This window comes from Plecotus auritus (assembly GCF_963455305.1).
Source record: "Plecotus auritus genome assembly, chromosome: 7".
NCBI lineage: Eukaryota > Metazoa > Chordata > Mammalia > Chiroptera > Vespertilionidae > Plecotus > Plecotus auritus.
In genome coordinates this window covers 67,467,616-67,486,053 of record NC_137774.1, presented here as the reverse complement: position 1 = coordinate 67,486,053, position 18,438 = coordinate 67,467,616, and the positions used below count along the sequence as shown (strand labels likewise).

General features: G+C 47.5%; 1 protein-coding gene across 1 annotated transcript in view; it reads right to left on the bottom strand.

Moving 5' to 3' along the window:
* The window catches only part of LOC308253703 (acyl-coenzyme A synthetase ACSM1, mitochondrial-like), a 43,075-nt gene that overhangs the window by 14,418 nt on the left and 10,219 nt on the right, over positions 1-18,438 (bottom strand). Inside the window, 8 exon segments of the mRNA XM_080679373.1 lie at positions 179-306; positions 5,317-5,418; positions 5,899-5,979; positions 8,149-8,272; positions 11,292-11,371; positions 12,364-12,523; positions 16,021-16,037; positions 16,041-16,161. Of these exon segments, the coding sequence (XP_080535499.1) occupies positions 179-306; positions 5,317-5,418; positions 5,899-5,979; positions 8,149-8,272; positions 11,292-11,371; positions 12,364-12,523; positions 16,021-16,037; positions 16,041-16,161 (813 nt within the window).

The following is an 18,438-nucleotide window of genomic DNA, read 5'->3' as shown; positions in this document are numbered from 1 at the left end:
TGGTTGCACTTCCAGGCCTTCTTGAACTTTATTTTGATGTTGGGGGAGATGCACAGATACCCCGGCCCAGGGCCTTGTGGAAATGGCTCCATTCAGGAACAGGCTGCGGGTTCCATCCCCAAAGCATGGAAGAATGGTGAAGCAGAGAGCCTACCAGGCCCAGGTCAGTCACACCTACCCAGAGGCGTTGATGATGTCATCGTCCCTCCCCAGGAACCAGATGTAGCCCTCTTCGTCAATAGATGCTTTGTCCCCAGTGTTGTAAAAGTCCCCACACTCCACTTTGGCTGTCTTCACTGGGTCATTCTGCAGAGAGAACGGCACTCTTGTTGAAGGCAGTGAGATTAGAGATGTTGAGCTGCAACCTGGGGCTCAGATCTGGGTTTGAATCCTGCTTCTCACTCCACCAGGCACCTGTGCAACTTTTGTAATCTCTCTGAGTCTATTTGCTTTACATGCAAACACTAAATGCATCCTACTGGTCCATTAATTTACAAAATACACTGACAACTGATATTAATATAACACAGTGGCTGAACAGATGGAAGGTGAAAATAAACATTTGCTGAATGGATTTTCTTCCCCAAGTACTATCTCATCTCATCCTCTAAGAAAGCTTATGGCCCTGGCAAGTGTGGCTCAGTTGGTTGAGTGTCATCCCATGTACCAAAAGGTCGCCAGTTCACTTCCTGGTCAGGGCACATGCCCAGGTTTCGGGCTCAATCCCCAGTAGGGGGCGTGCAGGAGCCAGCAGGTCAATGTTTGACGACATAATGACAAAAAACTTCTCTAACCTGGTTGAGGAAAAAGTCACACAAGTTCAGAAGGCACAGAGAACTCCAAGCAAGAAGAACCCAAACAGGCCTCTGCCCCAACACATCATCATTAAAATGCCAAAAATTAAAGACTAAGAGAGAATCTTAAAGGCAACAAGAGGAAAGCAAACTGTTACCTACAAAGGAGCTCCCATAAGGCTGACACCTGACTTCTCATCAGAAACTTTATAGGCCAGAAGGGAATAGCATGAGGTACTCAAGGTAATGGAAACCAAGATCTAAGACCAAGATCACTATACCCAGCAAGGCTATCATTCAAAATAGACAGTCAAATAAAGAGTTTCCCAGACAAGAAAAAAATAAAAGCCAAAGGAGTACATCCTAAGCCAACATTATAAGAAATGCTATAGAGACTGCTGTAATGAGAAGGATAAACAGAGAGAGAAACCCACACATACAGAATTAAAATGGCAATAAATAAGCACCTATCAATAATAACCCTAAATGTAAATGAAATACATGGTCCAATCAAAAGGCATAGGATAGCTGAATGGATACAAAAACATGAGCCAACTATATGCTGTCTATAAGAGACCCACCTCAGAACAAAAGACATGCACAGGATGAGAGTGAAGGAATGGAAAAAAAGTTTTCCATGCAAATGGAAAGGGAAAAAAAAGGCTGGAGTAGCAACAATATCCAACAAAATAGACTTCAAAATGAAGGCCATCACAAAAGACAACAAAGATCACTTTAGTATATAATACAAAAGGGATGGACCTAAAAAGAGGATAGAACCCTGGTAAACATATATACCCCCAATATAGGAGCACCTAAATATATTTTAAAAACTGCTAGACTTTAAGTGCTAGAGGAGAGATTGACAACAATACAGTCATAGCAGAGGACTTTAACACCCTGCTAACTTCACTTGATAGATCTTCCAGACAAAAATGTGACAAAGAAACAGTGACTTTAAAGAATACACTGGATCAGATGGATTTAATTGACATTTGTAGAATATTTCACCCCAAAGCAGCAGAATATAGTACATTTTTCTCAAGTGCACATGGATCATTCTAAAAGATAGACCATATGTTAGGACACAAAACAAGTCTCTACAAGTTCAAGAAGATTGAAATCCTATCAAGCAACTTCTCATATCACAGTGGAATGAAATTAGAAATCAACTACAGTAAAAACACCCTAAACATTCAAAAACATGGAGGCTAAGTAGCATGTTATTAAAAAAAAATGGGCTACCAACGACATCAAGAAATAAATAAAAGAAGAGAAACCAAGATGGTGGCATAGGTAAACACCTAAACTGCTGCCTCACACAACAATTTCAAAACTACAACTAAAAGACAAAATGGACATCATCCAGAACCACAGGAAGGCTGGCTGAGTCGAAATTCTACAACTACAAGAAAAGAGAAAAGCACACTGAGACTCAGAGGAGCTGCAGGAGGCAGAGGTACCGAGGCACACGTGCGCGGAGAGGGCGGGCAACTGAGTGCACGGCTGGCTTTCTTAACTGGGAGGGAGACAAAAGCTCCTGACTGTGCTGAACTCCAGTTTCAGGCGAGACTCTGGGGACCCAGACTCATATGGGGTGAAGACTGTCAGGAAAGAAAAAAGCACACTGAGACTCAGAGGAACTACGGAAGGCAGAACACCAAGATGCGAGAGGGAGGGCAGGCAGCTGAGTACACAGCTGGCTTTCTCAAGCGGGAGGGAGAAAAAAGCTCCTGACTGCACTGAACTCCAGTTCCGGGCAAGACTCTGGGAACCCAGACTCATTCGGGGAGAAACTGGACTGTCTGGCAGCAGGTGGAACTCGAGGGCAGCTTTCTCTCAGAGATGCTTGCAGCAATTACAGGGGACACTGAGACACAGGGGCCTATTAGGGCAGGGCTGACGGGAAACCAATGCTTTCTGCTCCGCCCTGAGACTCTGCCCCATCCAAGCTGAGCACAGAGGCTTTTGCAAGCCTTGACTCAAAAGGGTGTCTCCAGCACAGAAGTTCTCCCATTGTAGACACAGCTGATCTACACAGCCAGTTGCCTGGAGATCAATTCCCCCCAGTGGTACCAACAACAATCAAGGCTTAACTACAACAACACTGTGCACACAGCCCACAAAGGGGTGCACCAAGGGTGCCCACCTCAGGTAACTGGGGAGGCTGAGCCACTGGGCCCTATAGGACACCTAGCACACAAAGCCACTCTATCAACTCAGGGAAGCAGCCAAAATGCGGAGACAAAGAAACAGATCACAAATGAAAGAAATGGAGGAAAACAAATGACTGGATATAGAGTTCAAACCCACAGTTATAAGGTTTTTCAAGAATTTTCTAGAAAAGGCCGATAAATTTAGCGAGACCCTTGAGGATATGAAAAAGGACCAACTAGAAATTAAGCATACACTGGCTGAAATAAAAAATATTATATAGAGATCTAACAGAAGACTAGAGAATCGCAAGAATCAAGTCAAAGATTTGAAATACAAAGAAGCAAAAAACACCCAACCGGAAAAGCAAAAAGAAAAAAGAATCCAAAAATATGAAGATAGTGTAAGGAGCCTATGGAACAACTTCAAGCATACAAGCATCTGAATTATGGGGGTGCCAGAAGAAGGGAGAGAGCAAGATACTGAAAACCTATTTGAAGAAATAATGACTGAAAACTTTCTCCACCTGGTGAAAGGAATATACTTACAAGTCCAGGAAGTACACAGAATCCCAAACAAAAGGAATCCAAAGAAAACCACACCAAGACACATCATAATTAAAATGCCAAGAGCAAAAGACAAAGAGAGAATATTAAAAGCAGCAAGAGAAAAACAGTTAGTTACCTACAATGGAGCACCCATACGACTGTCAGTTGATTTCTCAACAGAAACTATGCAGGCCAGAAGGGAGTGGCAAGAAATATTCAAAGTGATGAATAGCAAGAACCTACAACCAAGATTACTCTACCCAGCAAAGCTATCATTCAGAATTGAAGGGCAGATAAAGAGCTTCACAGATAAGAAAAAGCTAAAGGACTTCATCACCACCAAACCTGTATTATATGAAATGCTGAAAGGTATTCTTTAAGAAGAGGAAGAAGAAGAAAAAAGTAAAGATAAAAATTATAAACAACTAATACATATCTATCAACAAGTGAATCTAAAAATCTAGTGAATAAAAAATCTGAGGAACAGAATAAACTGGTGAATATAATAGAATCAGGGGCATAGAAAGGGAGTGGACTGACAATTCTCGGGGAGAAAGGGGTGTTGGGGGTGCAGGAAGAGACTGGACTAAAATCATACACCTATGGATGAGGACAGTGCGGGGGAGGGAGGGAGGGTTAAGGGCAGATGGTGTGGTGGGAACCGGGTGGAGGGGAGCTATGGGTGAAAAAGGAGGAACAATAGTAATAATCTGAACAATAAAGATTTATTAAATTAAAAAAAAGAAAGAAATAAAAAACTTTCCTGGAAACAAATGAAAATGAACACACAACAACGCAAAATCTTGGGAACACAGCAAAAGCAGTCCTGAGAGGGAAGTTCATAGCACCACAGGCTAGCTCAAAACAAGAAAAATTAACAATAAACTATTTAACCCTTCAACTTAAAGAACTAGAAAGAGGACAACAAGAAAAGCCCAGAGAAGCGGAAGGAAGGAAATAATAAAGATTAGAGCAGAAATAAATGACATAGAGACTAAAAAAACAATACAAAAAAAACAAAACAATGAAACCAAGAGCTGGTTCTTTGAAAAGATTCATCAACAAAATTGATGAATGGTTTAGCCAGCGGTTTTTACTGTTGGTAGATAGTATCACATGAGGAGCAGCGCCCCCTAGAGGCCACAGTGATGACAACAGTGACAACAAGAGAGAACCTCTGATGGCTGTTCTTTTGGAGAAAGGAGATGGAATCTGAGATAAATTTCAGGTTTGCCCACCCTTCCATGGCCCATCTTGGAAGCTGAGAATTTCCTCTTAGTGGCCTCTACTACCCTGGGAGGGCTAGGGTTTATCTGGTCAGGAGTCTCAGCAGGTTTCCTTAGAGCCCATCACAGGTTTCTGTAATCCCTGGATTTCCCACTAGGCCCTGGGGCTGAAAGACATGGGTTTGAACCTTAGCTCTGCCATGTATTTGACACGGGGAAACACATGACTCCTACAGTCTGCAGGTGGTTTTCTCTGAGGAGTGGGGTAGGGGAGGCGTCAGGAAGCTCAGGACAGTTACTAGGTTTGTTCCCACCCTGTTGGTAAATTGGAGGGCAGGATGTGAACCCAGCTGAAGCCTAAATTCGTAATCATCAGCCCCAAGTCCGATGATTCCGAAGCCAGGCTTCTCTACCGCATCAGTGCCAATGGGTCAGGAGAGGAAAGGCTGTGAGCTTTGCGTGAACTAGACCTGGCTTCACTGAACTGGAACACATAACGGAAGATGGGAGGAGTCTCAGGATGCAGCGTTGAGTCCCCTCCCTTATCGCTGCAGGGGTGCTCGGGCCAGGGAGCAGACGGCAGGGCGCCCTCACCTCATACATAATGAACAGGCCGATGGGCTTGATGGGCTTGATCCTGATGCCAAGGTTGCCTTCAGTGTTGGGCGGCAGGATGTTGCCCTTGTCATCGATGATCTGGAGCAAGAGGTCTGTGAGGTCCCCTGCAGGGCTCCCAGCCCACCTGCCCCACCCAAGCTCTGCCTGGCTTATGCGTGTGACACCAGTGGGGACCCTGGGGAGGTCCCTGTCAGAAAACAGAATAAAGCTGTCAAGTGTTTGAAATCAGCAAGTCATGGGTGTGTTTGTTTCCTGGTGTGGACATCGCATGTGTCTTCAAGCTAGAAAACAGGGGTCAGGACAAGCTAAAAGCCCTGGCGGGCGGACAGAGCTCCCAGCGCGCCTCCAGGTCCCGTGCGCCACGGCTGTGTGCGCGGCCTCGGCTGGCACTGATGCTGCACTGATGCCCACAATACTGACCCTCCCAGGAAACCAGAGGGAACTAGGAGAGGAGGGACAACTCGGGCAGGGGGCGCGGCTCTTCTGCCGCCTGGTGTCACACGGGGTTGATCCCAGCTGAGCCCTCAGTGCTCCCTGGCCACGCCTTTAGGACCAAACCTGGACGTCGAAGGGTGGGATGGCTTTCCCCATGGAACCGGGTTTGACCTGTGACCCCCGGGCAGTGCTGCAAGTCAATCCCTGTGCACAAAAGGAAGAGAAGACCAGTTGTCAAAGACTCTAGGCGGATCAGAGAGCAGCAAGAATGGTACACAGCACCCCTGCTCGCAGGGCCATGGGACGCTGCTCATAGAGCCTGTGGGGATGGGTGGGGGGCGCAGGGGGTCGGGGGGGGCGGGGCTGGAAGCTCTGGGCTCAGGGCATTGACTCAGCTCTTAGGCAGACATTCACTGGCGACTTGTACTGGGCCAGTGCCAGCTGCCGGGGCCACAGGGTGCCATGGGAGAGGCCAAGAAAGGAGCAAAGGGCTGAGCTCGGGGCTGTGGGCATGTGTGGGTGGGGGAGTGCCCACTGCATACCAGGCATGTGTCCATTTGACCAACACTTACTCAAGACTGAAGCTGACAGGAACCCTGCCTCATCTGTCCTCGGGGCTGCGCTGAAATCACTTAGGCTGTGCCTCTGGCACCACTCCCACCCCCATTTGCCCTCCTGGTAAACCTAGGCCTCCTTCCTGGTTCTCTGAAGCTGACATCTGTCTAAAGCTAAGCCTTCACAGTCAGACAGATGAGTTAATGCCCTCGGTCTCCCCTGTCAAAGGGGCCGGGCAGGCACCCCCTCTCAGAGCCTGCGGGGCGGGAAGCTGCACAGGCCCGCACCAGTGAGCTCACCTGGCTCCTTAGGGCAACCAGGCAAGACTCAGGCCCCAGGAGAAGTCCTGGGCGATGCTCCTCCGGTGGCATTTTCCCCGCATTTCTGTTGTCGCCAACAGGCCTTATACTGATTTGGGGGTTGTTTCCCCCCATAGATAACAAGTGCCTGAGCTTAGAGAAGGCCCCTTCGGTTCTGGACCCCTGACACCTGGTGTAAGACCCCCCACATCAGTGAGAACAGCGGGCCTGCCCTGGGGGATGTGAAGGCTGAGCACCGCAGGGGCATGCACAGTCCCTTCCACTCCCCTCGCCACCACCCGCAGGGTCGGCATTCTATTCCCATTTTGGAGACAGGGAAGTTGAGCTTCTGGCAGGTTCCAGGGTATGCCTATGGGCTTGATGCTGCCATTGACGATGCTAAGAGGAACTGAGACCTGAGCTCCTGGGAGAGGAAGGTCTCCCTCTCCAAGCTGCTGCTCACACTTCAGGACGCGGCAACGCCCACAGGTGAGTCAGCGGGTTGCAAGAGCTTTGAGCAATGAGGCTCCCTGCAGCCAGGAGGGAGTATTCTGTGGCTCAAGCAGTCGATGCTAAGGGGCTGGGGTTATGGGTGTAGCGGGTGCTTCTTCTCGTCCAACAGTGAACTGTGAGCCATGCAAGGTCAGGCCTAGAGCCCTCACATTTCTCAGGCCTGGAAGCAGACCACTTCACTGACTAAAATAAAACATTTTTCTCAAAAACTACACACCGTTAGACAAATATGTGAATTAGGACCAAAAGAGCCCGCCCTACAGGTCCTGAGAGGGGTGACTCTGAGCTGACAGGATGGTGGGAGGCGGGCGAGTGGCTGTGTCAGCATCAGGGGGTTGAGGATGCTTCAGGAGAGAGGCAGACCCTCCTCTTACCACTGAAGCCCTTGAGGGTCCAGACAGCACAGCAGGCTGCACGGCCTGCCCACTGCGTGCTGAGCAACACCCTTGGGGGTCACACTGCGTGTGTGTGTGTGTGTGTGTGCGTGTGTGTGTGTGTGTGTGCGCGCGCGCACATGCATATATGATGCTTCTGCTCCCTCCTCTGCTCCTGCTCCTGCCCCACAATCAAACGTGTGTGCTGCCCTCATACACACCCAGAGATGAGCTTCGGGGCCCACTCCTGCCTGGCCCTGTGGCTGCTGCTCTGGGGAGGGAGGGTGACATGGGCAGCACTTGCAGGCAGGGCCTCCATGAGGCAGGAGGCGCCTCCATTGCCATGGCTCCTCCCGGCTCCCTGATCCCAGGGACGTAGCCCTGTCCTCAGACCCCTATGGAAGGTTTTGTCCAATAGCCGTCAGCACACTGGGGTCTTGACAAGTCGAAGACTGTGTGTGAATTCTCTCTCTGCAAACTGATTTGGGGCCAATCCGCCTGGAACTCCAGAGCCGCCCTCTGCTTGCTGCGCACCCAGTGGGGCCTATGCACACAGTGGGGCCTGTGCACACGCTCTGGCAGATTCAGCTCCTCTGCTGGGCTGGGCGACCCTGTGGGGCTGGTCCACCTACCGTTTCCGTCTGTCCGTAGACCTGGTGGAGCAGAAGGCCCGTCTGTTCTCTCCACTTCTCTTGCTCCTCGGGCAGCAGGGCCTCCCCGCCGGTAGTGCAATGCTCCAGAGTGGGAAACCTGAGGCTTGGGGAAGACAAGGTGTCCTCAGAGTTTCAGAGCAGGCCCTGGACCTCCTACTCCTGCCCAGGAGTGAAGAGCCCATCCACCTTTCTGCTGCCTCACTTTCTTACTTGCCTTCCGGTTGAACGTCATTCACATCCGGGTGTTAGTCCCCTATAAATGGTTCTTCATTGGGGGCATGGGGGGTGGTGATGATACTAAGGGGCTCATTTAGGGATCCTTCAGGCAGGGGGAGGGGGTTGGTGATGAGGCTAAGGGGTTCAGTTAGGGATCCAACTAAATTTGGACATTGAAACCTTATCTGAGGGAAGCTTCTATGTGGAAAGAGCGATGTTTTATAAACCGTGAGGGGGTGAAGGCTAGGACTCCGGGGACACGCTGGGGGTTATCAGACTGCACTTCCTGCCTTGGGAGAGATGGTTTATGTGAACTGGAGGGCTTTGTGTTCCCGAGTGGAGAATGCAAGTTAGGGATTGTCAGTGAATTGCTCTGGTCATCAAGGAAGATTGGACTGGGTGTTGGAAAACAGGACAGAGGTCACAGGTAGCAGCCCTTTAAGAAGGAATTTTGGAGAGAACAGAAATGTCTGCTGTGAGCCTGTAGCAGGTATATCCTGTACTAGGCACGCCATTTGCTGTACATTATTTCTCCTCCATTTCCCCCTGGAAAATTCCCAGAAATAATACAAAAACAATCACATGATCATAATGGACTCCCTAAAGGAGATGAGGAGAAGTGACTGAAGTCTGGGATGAGGGTAGTGGCAGACCTCTGGATCCCATTCCCATGCACCCCACCCTAACCGTCACCTCTCCTGGTACAGAGTCAGCAGTGGTGGACAAGGGGGGCTGGTTTCATTAGGGGTGTCTTCCTCACTCATCTGGAGCTGTCTCCAAAGTAGGTAAAATTAGCAGAGTCTCCAGTGGAGTCATTAGTGATTGGATTTTTACTGGATTTGGACCAAGTTCATCATCTGAGGAATGTTGCAAAAAGTGCCTGTCACATGAGCTTTGAAATACAGGTAGAGGCAGACTCCACGGGCATGCTGGGAAGGAGGCTTCGTGAATAAAAGCAAGTTGTATTTCAGAGTTAGCTTCGTAAGGGTAGTTGTTCAACTCCTTTACATTTTAACTCTGTGTCTAAATGTTATTAGGTCTGATTTTTGAAGCACCCACTTCCATTTTAGTGTCTCTAAAATATAAATAAGTGCCCTTAGGTTCAAAGACAAGATTAGCTCAAAATTAATCTACAAACACGGGGAAATACAAAAATAAAGTTATAGCAAAATAACACTACATCCATCAGATTGGTAAAAATTAAAGACTCTGACAAGAACAAATGTTGCCAAAGATGTGGAACAAGGGAACCCTGCCTCCCTGCTAGTGGGCGCACATGGTGATTGGATACTTTGGAAAATAGGGGTAGGATGCAGTGTCAGTGTGACTCAGCAATTTCTCCTAGAAAGACCCCACATAGTGAGTGCTTATGTGCACAGGGTGAATGTGCAAGAACAGTGCTAGTCATCAATAGCCCTCAAATGAAACCACCCAAATGTCCATTAGTGGCAGACGGATGGAAAAAATGTGGACTTTTATAAAATGGGATATTATACGGCAATAAAAGTTAGCTACAGCAATGTGATGCAACATGGGCACATCTTAGAAATATGACTTAGTAAAAAGAAGCCAGACATTACAGAATAATATTATTACAAAGTTCACAAGCAAGTAAAATAGACTGATTTGTTTCAGAATATTTCCTTAGGAGGGAAACTACAAGGGGAAAAAAAGAAAAAAACACACAAATGAGTGAACACCATAGAAGTCAAGATAGTGAGTTCCTTTACGGGAATTGGAGAGGTCTGAGTAGGTCACTGGGGGCTGGCAATGTTCTCTTATTGTGACTTGAATGAGTGGTTACATATTGGTTTAATTTTCAACAATTTCTTAATCTACAAATTTATGTCTTATGTATTTTTCTGTGTGTTTGTTATTTCACAATAAAAAAGTGTAAAAAAGGAAAAAAAAACCACAATGATGCAAGACTCACTGTTTCATTTGGATCTGAGTCCTGCTTAATAAACCAATTCGCCTGCCTGGTAATTATCGCTAGCAACATTTCACACACACACACACACACACACACACACACACACACACTCACACACACTAGCCCTCAAAGAACCAGAGTTAAAACAGTCAGATCATTACCATCCTTGGCTGGTTATTGAAAGAAACAGAGCCAGGGGAGAGGCTGACAATGTTGAGCACAGTCAGCTGGGAAGCAGAGGCCTGTTTGTTTCACCAGGAAGCTCCAGTTTCACACCCAAGAAATGGCAGCATAGTCCCCCAAGGGGATTAAGACCCTTCTCTCCCCCCTCTGGTTCAGGATTGTGTCTGGGAGGGGGCACAGGGAAGATCAGGAACTGCCCAGTAAAGTAAAAATGGCACAGTGGGAGGTGTTGGACCACAGAGGCTGTCAGTCTAATCTGGGAAAATATCATTGACTACGGGTGGATCCATGCATGCCCCTGGAATCTTGGGAAGTTAGCTGGTTGTTTTAAAAAAGCTCCTGGTTGAGACCCAGGGGGTAATGCTGGCTCTCTCTCTCATGCCTGGGACCCCACTGGCCCAACTTGTTCCTGTCCCTCCTGACCAGGAACAAAGGACCATGCAGGTCTACAGCCACCTGGGCCTGGGGGAGACTTCCAGGCCCAAAGGCTCATGAAGCAGAAACTCCGGGAATTGGCCTTTGCCTTGGTCTGTTGAAGACGAGATTGGACTTTTTCCAGGTTAGGGCGGAAAGCGATGGGCATTGGGAAGCCCAGAGGAGAACTCTATTGATGTTACGTAACAAATAAACCACATTGCCACATGGCAATTTCCCGTGCGTGGATCCTTGGGATTCTTTCCTCCCAACCCCGTGCCAGAGCCTGTTTCCCACCGACAACAAGACCACAGTGAAATAGACTCCTTAAAATCCTACCCAAAGATTGTGATTACAAGAAACCACTTCTACATACCTGCTAAAATTCTGCTGCAGAATCATTCGAAATACAGAGGGCGCAGTAAGGCACTGCGTGATGGGGTATTTAAAGAGTGTCTACAAGGTGAACAGAGACAAATTTTATATTTATAGTTAAGATGAAAAATACTGGCCAAAAACAACAACAACAACAACAACAAAATGCTGACCAATTATTACCATTTTTATTCTGATCTCCCTTCTAAGAGAGCCCATTTATTCATTTGTTAATTCTTCCAGTATCTGCATATTGAACATGAATGTGTTTATGGACTGAGGGAGTAGAGCTGATGAAAAGTGAGAGACTGATAATATAGAAGAAAGGGTATAATGGATTAAAGATGAGTAGTGAGGGGCTCCAGTGGAAGGGCCTGGAGAAGAACAGGCCCCACAGTGGTGAGGGGAGGGGCCTGGGCTTGAGAGGTGGAGAGGCAGATCTGTGAAGGAAAGCCAGGGTGCCGAGAGTGCAGACACAAACAGCATGTTCAGGTGCAGGGAAGTCATTTGAAAGGGTTTATGGAGGCAACTTCAATCGTCACCATGATGTACGCGTAACAATAACAGCAACTGCTGCCAATTCCTGAGTGTTTTCAGGTGCAGGCCTGAGGGCTAAGCACTTTACACACTTTGCCTGTATCATCTCAATATTCCCAACAATCTTATGAGGTCGTAATTATTAAAACTCCATTTGACAGGTGAGGAGACTGAGCTCAGAGAGGTAAGGTTACCACTAACAAATGTTAAAGGTGTGAAAAGCAACTGGAACCATCGTATTCCAAGGGCTCTGTTTTTAAACACTTCAATCAATTCACACACACACACCGGCCACCTGGCCCTGGAGGAGCCAGGAGACCTGAGATTGTGCTGGTTGCTTTAATTTCTCAAAATGTGTATTCGGGTGGTTCACTGACTGATTCAGCGCCTCACATTTTGAGACACCCAGAGCCCAGGTTATATCACCCTAATGGGCTGCTTTGTTCTATACACTATTCTCCGCAGGGGCCAGCTTTTGAGCCTGAAACATGAGTTTCTCCTGGAGTTTGTTGACACTGAGAAATTAGTCCTCTTACCTCTACAATGACCTTAGGGTCAAACTGGGGCAGATGATGGATGAAGACTGTAGACCCTGCTGTCCATGGTTCAAACAGGGTCCCAATGATAGCCATAATCCAGCCTGGATCTGACAGGCACCAGAGGACATCAGTGGCCTTCAGCTGCAGTACTTTCCTGCTAACTCCAAAATACAGTGGCCTCAGCTTTGTAAGCACAGGAGCATGTGACCAAGGGCTGGGGAATTTGGTTCTGAGACAGCGAGCCACCCCTCGCACTCTGAATTCATGTGGTTAGTGTGGGGCTCCAGACTCACTCCCACCCCAGTCCCAAAGACACGCCAATCGGATTTCCTGGTCACTTGTCACTTCACCTGGTTCAATCATAATGACCCTTAAGCCTGGGAATACTGGGATGGAGTCTGTTGCCCTTTTTCTGCATTCAAATCTGTTACTGGTACAGTTTTGGGCAATAATGGCAGCCATCAGGGATAATAAGGGAGGGGCCTTTCTCAGAACAGCATCAAAACATAACAGAAAGCCCTAACCGGTTTGGCTCAGTGGACAGAGTGTCGGCCTGCGGACTCAAGGGTCCCAGGTTCAATTCTGGTCAAGTGCACGTACTTTCGTTGCAGGCACATCCCCAGTAGGGGGTGTGCAGGAGGCAGCTGGCTGATGTTTCTCTCTCATCGATGTTTCTAACTCTCTCTCCCTCTCCCTTCCTCTCTGTAAAAAATCAATAAAATATATATATATTTTAAAAACATAACAGAAACAGCCCTAGCCGGTTTGACTCAGTGGATAGAACGTTGGCCCATGGACTGAAGGGTCTTGGGTTCGATTCTGGTCAAGGGCATGTACCTCAGTTGCAGGCAGCCCTGATTGGGGTGCATGTGGGAGGCAACCAATTGATGTGACTCTCTTACATCAATGTTTCTCTCTCTCTCTCTCTCTATCTCTCCCCCTCCCACACTCTCTAAAAATCAATGAAAAACAAATACTCTGGTGTGAAGATTAACTAAAAAATAATAATTAAAAAAAACAGGGGGTGAAGTGGACTAGAAGGGGGGAATGGGGAAAAAAAAGGGACATATGTAATACTTTGAACAATAAAGATTTGATTTTTAAAAACACACACACACACAACAGAAACAGCTGGTAGCTGGAGAGACAGAAAATTGAATCCAGTGGCTACTCAGCTAGGACTGAAGCATTTCTCCACCTACTCTTATTGCTTCGGAGGGACCTCTGTGTGCAGAAGTCCTTGAGAAAAACTTAACTCTCCCATTAGCAAGCTATGGCTTTGAAGAGCTCTTCTGTTAGTAGGGAGGGGCCTGGAGAGCCATTCACACTCCCTCTTCCCATCTCTTAGGGCTGTGGCACACCCACAGGAAATTACAATCTAGGGACCTCTGTTCTGAGCTTCAGACCCACCTGCCCACTGGGCATCTCTTCTGAGATGTCTCTCGGGCGTCTTAAATCCAGAGCATCCTAATCTCTCCTACCTCCCTGGACTAATTCTTCTCCAGTGCTCTCTGTGTTTCAGTGAATGTCATTACTGTCCAAGCTCAAAACCTAGGAGTCCACCTTGACTCTCCAGCCCCTCTGACCTCCCACATCTAGCGAGCACACCCTCCTATTCTAAAACCTGGGAGTCCACCTTGACTCTCCAGCCCCTCTGACCTCCCACATCTAGCCAGCACACCCTCCCATTCTAAAACCTGGGAGTCCACCTTGACTCTCCAGCCCCTCTGACCTCCCACATCTAGCCAGCACACCCTCCCATTCTAAAACCTGGGAGTCCACCTTGACTCTCCAGCCCCTCTGACCTCCCACATCTAGCCAGCACACCCTCCCATTCTAAAACCTGGGAGTCCACCTTGACTCTCCAGCCTCTCCTACCTCCCACATCTAGCCAACACACCCTCCCATTCTATCTGCTAAAATTTCAGACTTCTTAACTTCCTCCATGTCCCCAGCACCTTGTCCAAGCCACCACCATCTTGCACCTAAATTATTCTAAGACCCTCTAACAGGTCTTTCTAAATCCATTCTTTTTCCCAGCCATTCTCCACCCTGCAGCCACAGAGATCTTTTCAAAATACAAATTTGGTTAGGTCTCACCTTGTTCACAACCTTTCAATACCGCCCACTGTTTTCCCAATCTCTACACCAAAGTCACCACGACCCTGTGTGCTCTGGGCCCCACTCACTTTCTCAGCTGCTCCCATCTGTGCCTCCCTAACACCCTGAGCAGCAGCTCCTCTCAAATCTCTGTAGTTCTATAAGTGCTACTTTTAAAAAATATTTATTTATTTTTATTGATTTCAGAGAAGAAGGTACAGGGAAAGAGATATAGAAACATCAATGGTGACGAGAATCATTGATTGACTGCCTCCTGCATGCCCCACACCAGGATGGAGTCCAAAAGATGGGCATGTGCCCTGACTTGGCATTGAGCCAAGTACATAGGTCGATGCTCAATCAGTGAGCCATGCCAGCGGGGCTATGAATGCTACCTTTTATATCTTTGTGCCTTTGCTTGTGTTATTCTGACTACACATAAACTCTCCCCTTCTTTCCACCCCCATTCCTTCAGGATTTTGCTGATTAAGTGATATCATTAGCACAGATGCACAGTGTCCACAAGACACCTTCTCTGCACCCTGGTCTGCTTAATAAGGTACAAAACACATAGAACTTTGCCAGGACTGACCAGCAGACCCTGAGAGATGGATGAACAGATTTCTTTGACACACGTTTCTGTGAAAGAGAAGGCTAAGGGGCTTGTTTGGCTTTAGGAACCAAAACAGCCCTTATTGCCTGCACTGTTAGCCTCTTATTGTAACAACAGCTTAAATTAAATTTAACCTCTAGATACAATCAGCAGAATAAATATCCTGAGAAAGCACATGCTTCTTCAAGGTTGAGTCTTAAAGACTAAACATAGATATTCCAGCAAAACAATGAGGGGATCAGACTTGTTTGGAAAAGTCAAGGTAGGGGCTGCCTCCTTTGGCAAGGTCCTCTGGAGGCCCCCGACCCTTTGGAAAATCCTCCTTACAGACTTTCCAACCAAGTCCCATACTTCCCCACAGAACTTGGTCTGGTCTGCATATTACTAGCTGGGGAGGAGGGAAAAGATGTTTGGTTTAAAATTCATTACATAATTAATCCAAGGCTATGTCTTCAGCCTCTACAATTATTTATTTTAGGTTAAAGGCAGTTGCTTGGTTCCAGGTATTACCTCCCCCTAATTGCTCATGATTGGGAAACTCCACCTCCGTATCTGTACAGACCATATAGCTAGAACTTTCTGTCCTCCTCCCACCAAACCTGGAACCAGTGACAAAGACAAATGGTTTGCCATTTGTGCAGCTTGCAGAATGCCTGCTGCCTCCACTCACGTTCCCTCCACACCTGTGAAGGTGCTCAGGCAGGACCCCCTTGTCATTGGGACGCTTCTGTCAACACACACTTAGAAGCCCAGTCCTTCACCTCTGAGACCTTCAGTGGTCTGAACCAAAGAGGGCAGGGGGAGAAGCAGGATGGACTCGGTTCTACTTAGAGCACCTTTCCCAACACACACACACACACACACACACACACACACACACACACACACACACCTTGCCCCAGACTGTGACCCAGCCTCTAAGTTGGTGGCCTCTTTCCTACCATGAAGGGAAGGAGTGTCACAAGGAAAGTCCATGGCTGTGTTTTGCCATCTTGGGGAAGCCGGTGGTGCCACTGGTGAAGAAGATGACCATTGGGTCCGTGGTCTTTGACTTAATGCAGGTGTGATCTGGGGATGCTGATCTACAAAGGGATTGAACAGAAAAGGAGAGAAGTCAAGTCTCCTGGCTCCACCCTCAGGGTAAGCAAAAGAAATAACATGAGGCTCAAAGTCAGAAACCTGGTTTGCTTGTATAGATTGCAAAGAGAGAAAGGGGGAGAGAGAGAGAGAGAGAGAGAGAGAGAGAGAGAGAGAGAGAGAGAGAGAGAGAGAGAGAGAAACGTGGATTTGCTTTTCCACTTATTTATGCATTCATTGGATAATTCTTGTATGTGCCCTGACCAGGGATCAAACCCACAACCTTGGCACTCTAACCAACTGAGCTACCTGGCCAGTGCAGAAAATGGGTTTTGCAACACTGGAGGAAAAACTGGTCTCCAGGTCTGAAGCATCAAACAGAGTTTATGGGTGACCTGGGTAAGAGCACTGACATTTCTTCATTTAAAAAATGGGGAAAACAAAGCCGAGTATTTTATAATTTAACAAACATTGAAATAGAACTTACTGTTTTCGAAAATGCTCTACTAGTAAATGACTTACGAATAAGAACTCATTCAATCTTCAGAGCAATCCTAAGAGGTGACTATGCCCAACTTGTCATGCTCCCTTTGTGGATGAGGAAACTGAGGCTCAGAGAGGTTAGGTAACTTGCCTAAAGACATACTGCCAGCAATTGGCAGAGCCAGGGTTCAAACCCAGTGTGGTGCATAGACTGTCCTCTTACCCACACTGCTAAGCTTGCTTTCATACAAGCTAACTTTACAGGAATTTCACTCCATAACCTTGGTGATAAGTGGTGGTGGGGCGGGGGGGGGGGGGGGAGGGGGGGGAGCGGCGGGGAAGGAGCAGAGAAAGCGAGGGAGAGTGAGAGTGAAAGAAGAAAGAATCAGTGGGCCTTGATTCCTGGGAGCTTCTACACTCAATTTCCGTGGCCTGGCCTGGGATGATTGGGTTTGTAAGTTTCCTGTGTTGATCAAATAAACTGCAGATCATCCAAATGCTGGAGGGAACACTGACTCTTGCTGAGAAATGATACAGTCCTGACTCTGGGCAATTTACAGGATTTTTCAACAGTACTATTTTTTAAAATATGTTTTATTGATTTCCGAGTGGTAGGGAGAGGTAGAGAGAGGTGAAAACATCAATAATGAGAGAGAATCATTGATTGGCTGCCTCCTGCATGCCCCACCCCCCCTTGGATCGAGCATACAACCTGGGAATGTGCCCTGACTAGGAATGGAACCTCGACCTCCTGGTTCATAGGTCAATGCTCAACCACTGAGCCACAAGGGTTGGGCAACAGTATTATTTATTTAAGTTCTTTATTTTTGTTTAATCCCTGACTTTACTTGTTTATTCAAATTATAAAAGAAATTTTATCTAGAAGCCACAGTAGTAGAGGTGAGCCAGAGGGGCTGCATTGGCTCAGGAAACAAGTTCGAGGCAGAAGAAGGGCCTTTGGCGTTGAGGAGAGAGAGAGGCAAAGGTAGCGCAGGGGGAGGTGAGGGCGTGCTCCCTGGAGGGAGAGCCCCAACTCCAGACCTTAGAGTCCAACACAAGGTGTGATGTCACTGTATTTGCTTTTGGGGTTGAATAACATTTTACTTTAAAAACAGAAGGGTTCCTTCAAGAAAACAAACCCAGTGCAACTTATACCTTATAAACCAGTGTTACCTCAGAAAAATAAAAGAGACAAAGAAAAGACACCCAGCAAGGTTTGAGCTGCGGGTGGAACAGGGGGCTCTGTGAACTAAGCTCACAAGTGATCTGATCATAAATCCCTGCCCAGGCAGGGCATGGCGGGAGTCAGGCCCCTGACACAGAACTTCTCTGGTGAAAGGGTTATCTTTGCCTTAAGCAAGCCTGTCCACTGTTCTTGTGCATCTAGGTTAACACGCCCTTGAAATATGGAAAGGAATATCCCTTGAAGGGGGTGTGACCCCTCAAGAGAGCACAGAATCTTAACTATCCTGTAATCCCATCCGCACCTGGCTTTCTCCCACCTTAGTCTTTCTTGAGTCCTCCTGAATTTCAAATGCATGAGAGAAGCTACAAAACGGTTTTCCTCTGGAGCATTTGAGGTCTTGCTCCCCAGCACATGTTGTCAGTTGGGCTCAAATAAACCCATAAAAATTTCCTGGAGGTCTGGGCATTTCTTAGGTGGACAGTGTAAAATACGCCTGAAGGCTCACAGAATTAAAGGATTGGAGGTGGAGGGTCTTTCTGACATTTCCCTAACTTTCTAAGGGCACACAGACCCCGGGAGATGTTTGCCCCCCAAAGCCCCTGCCAATCACAGC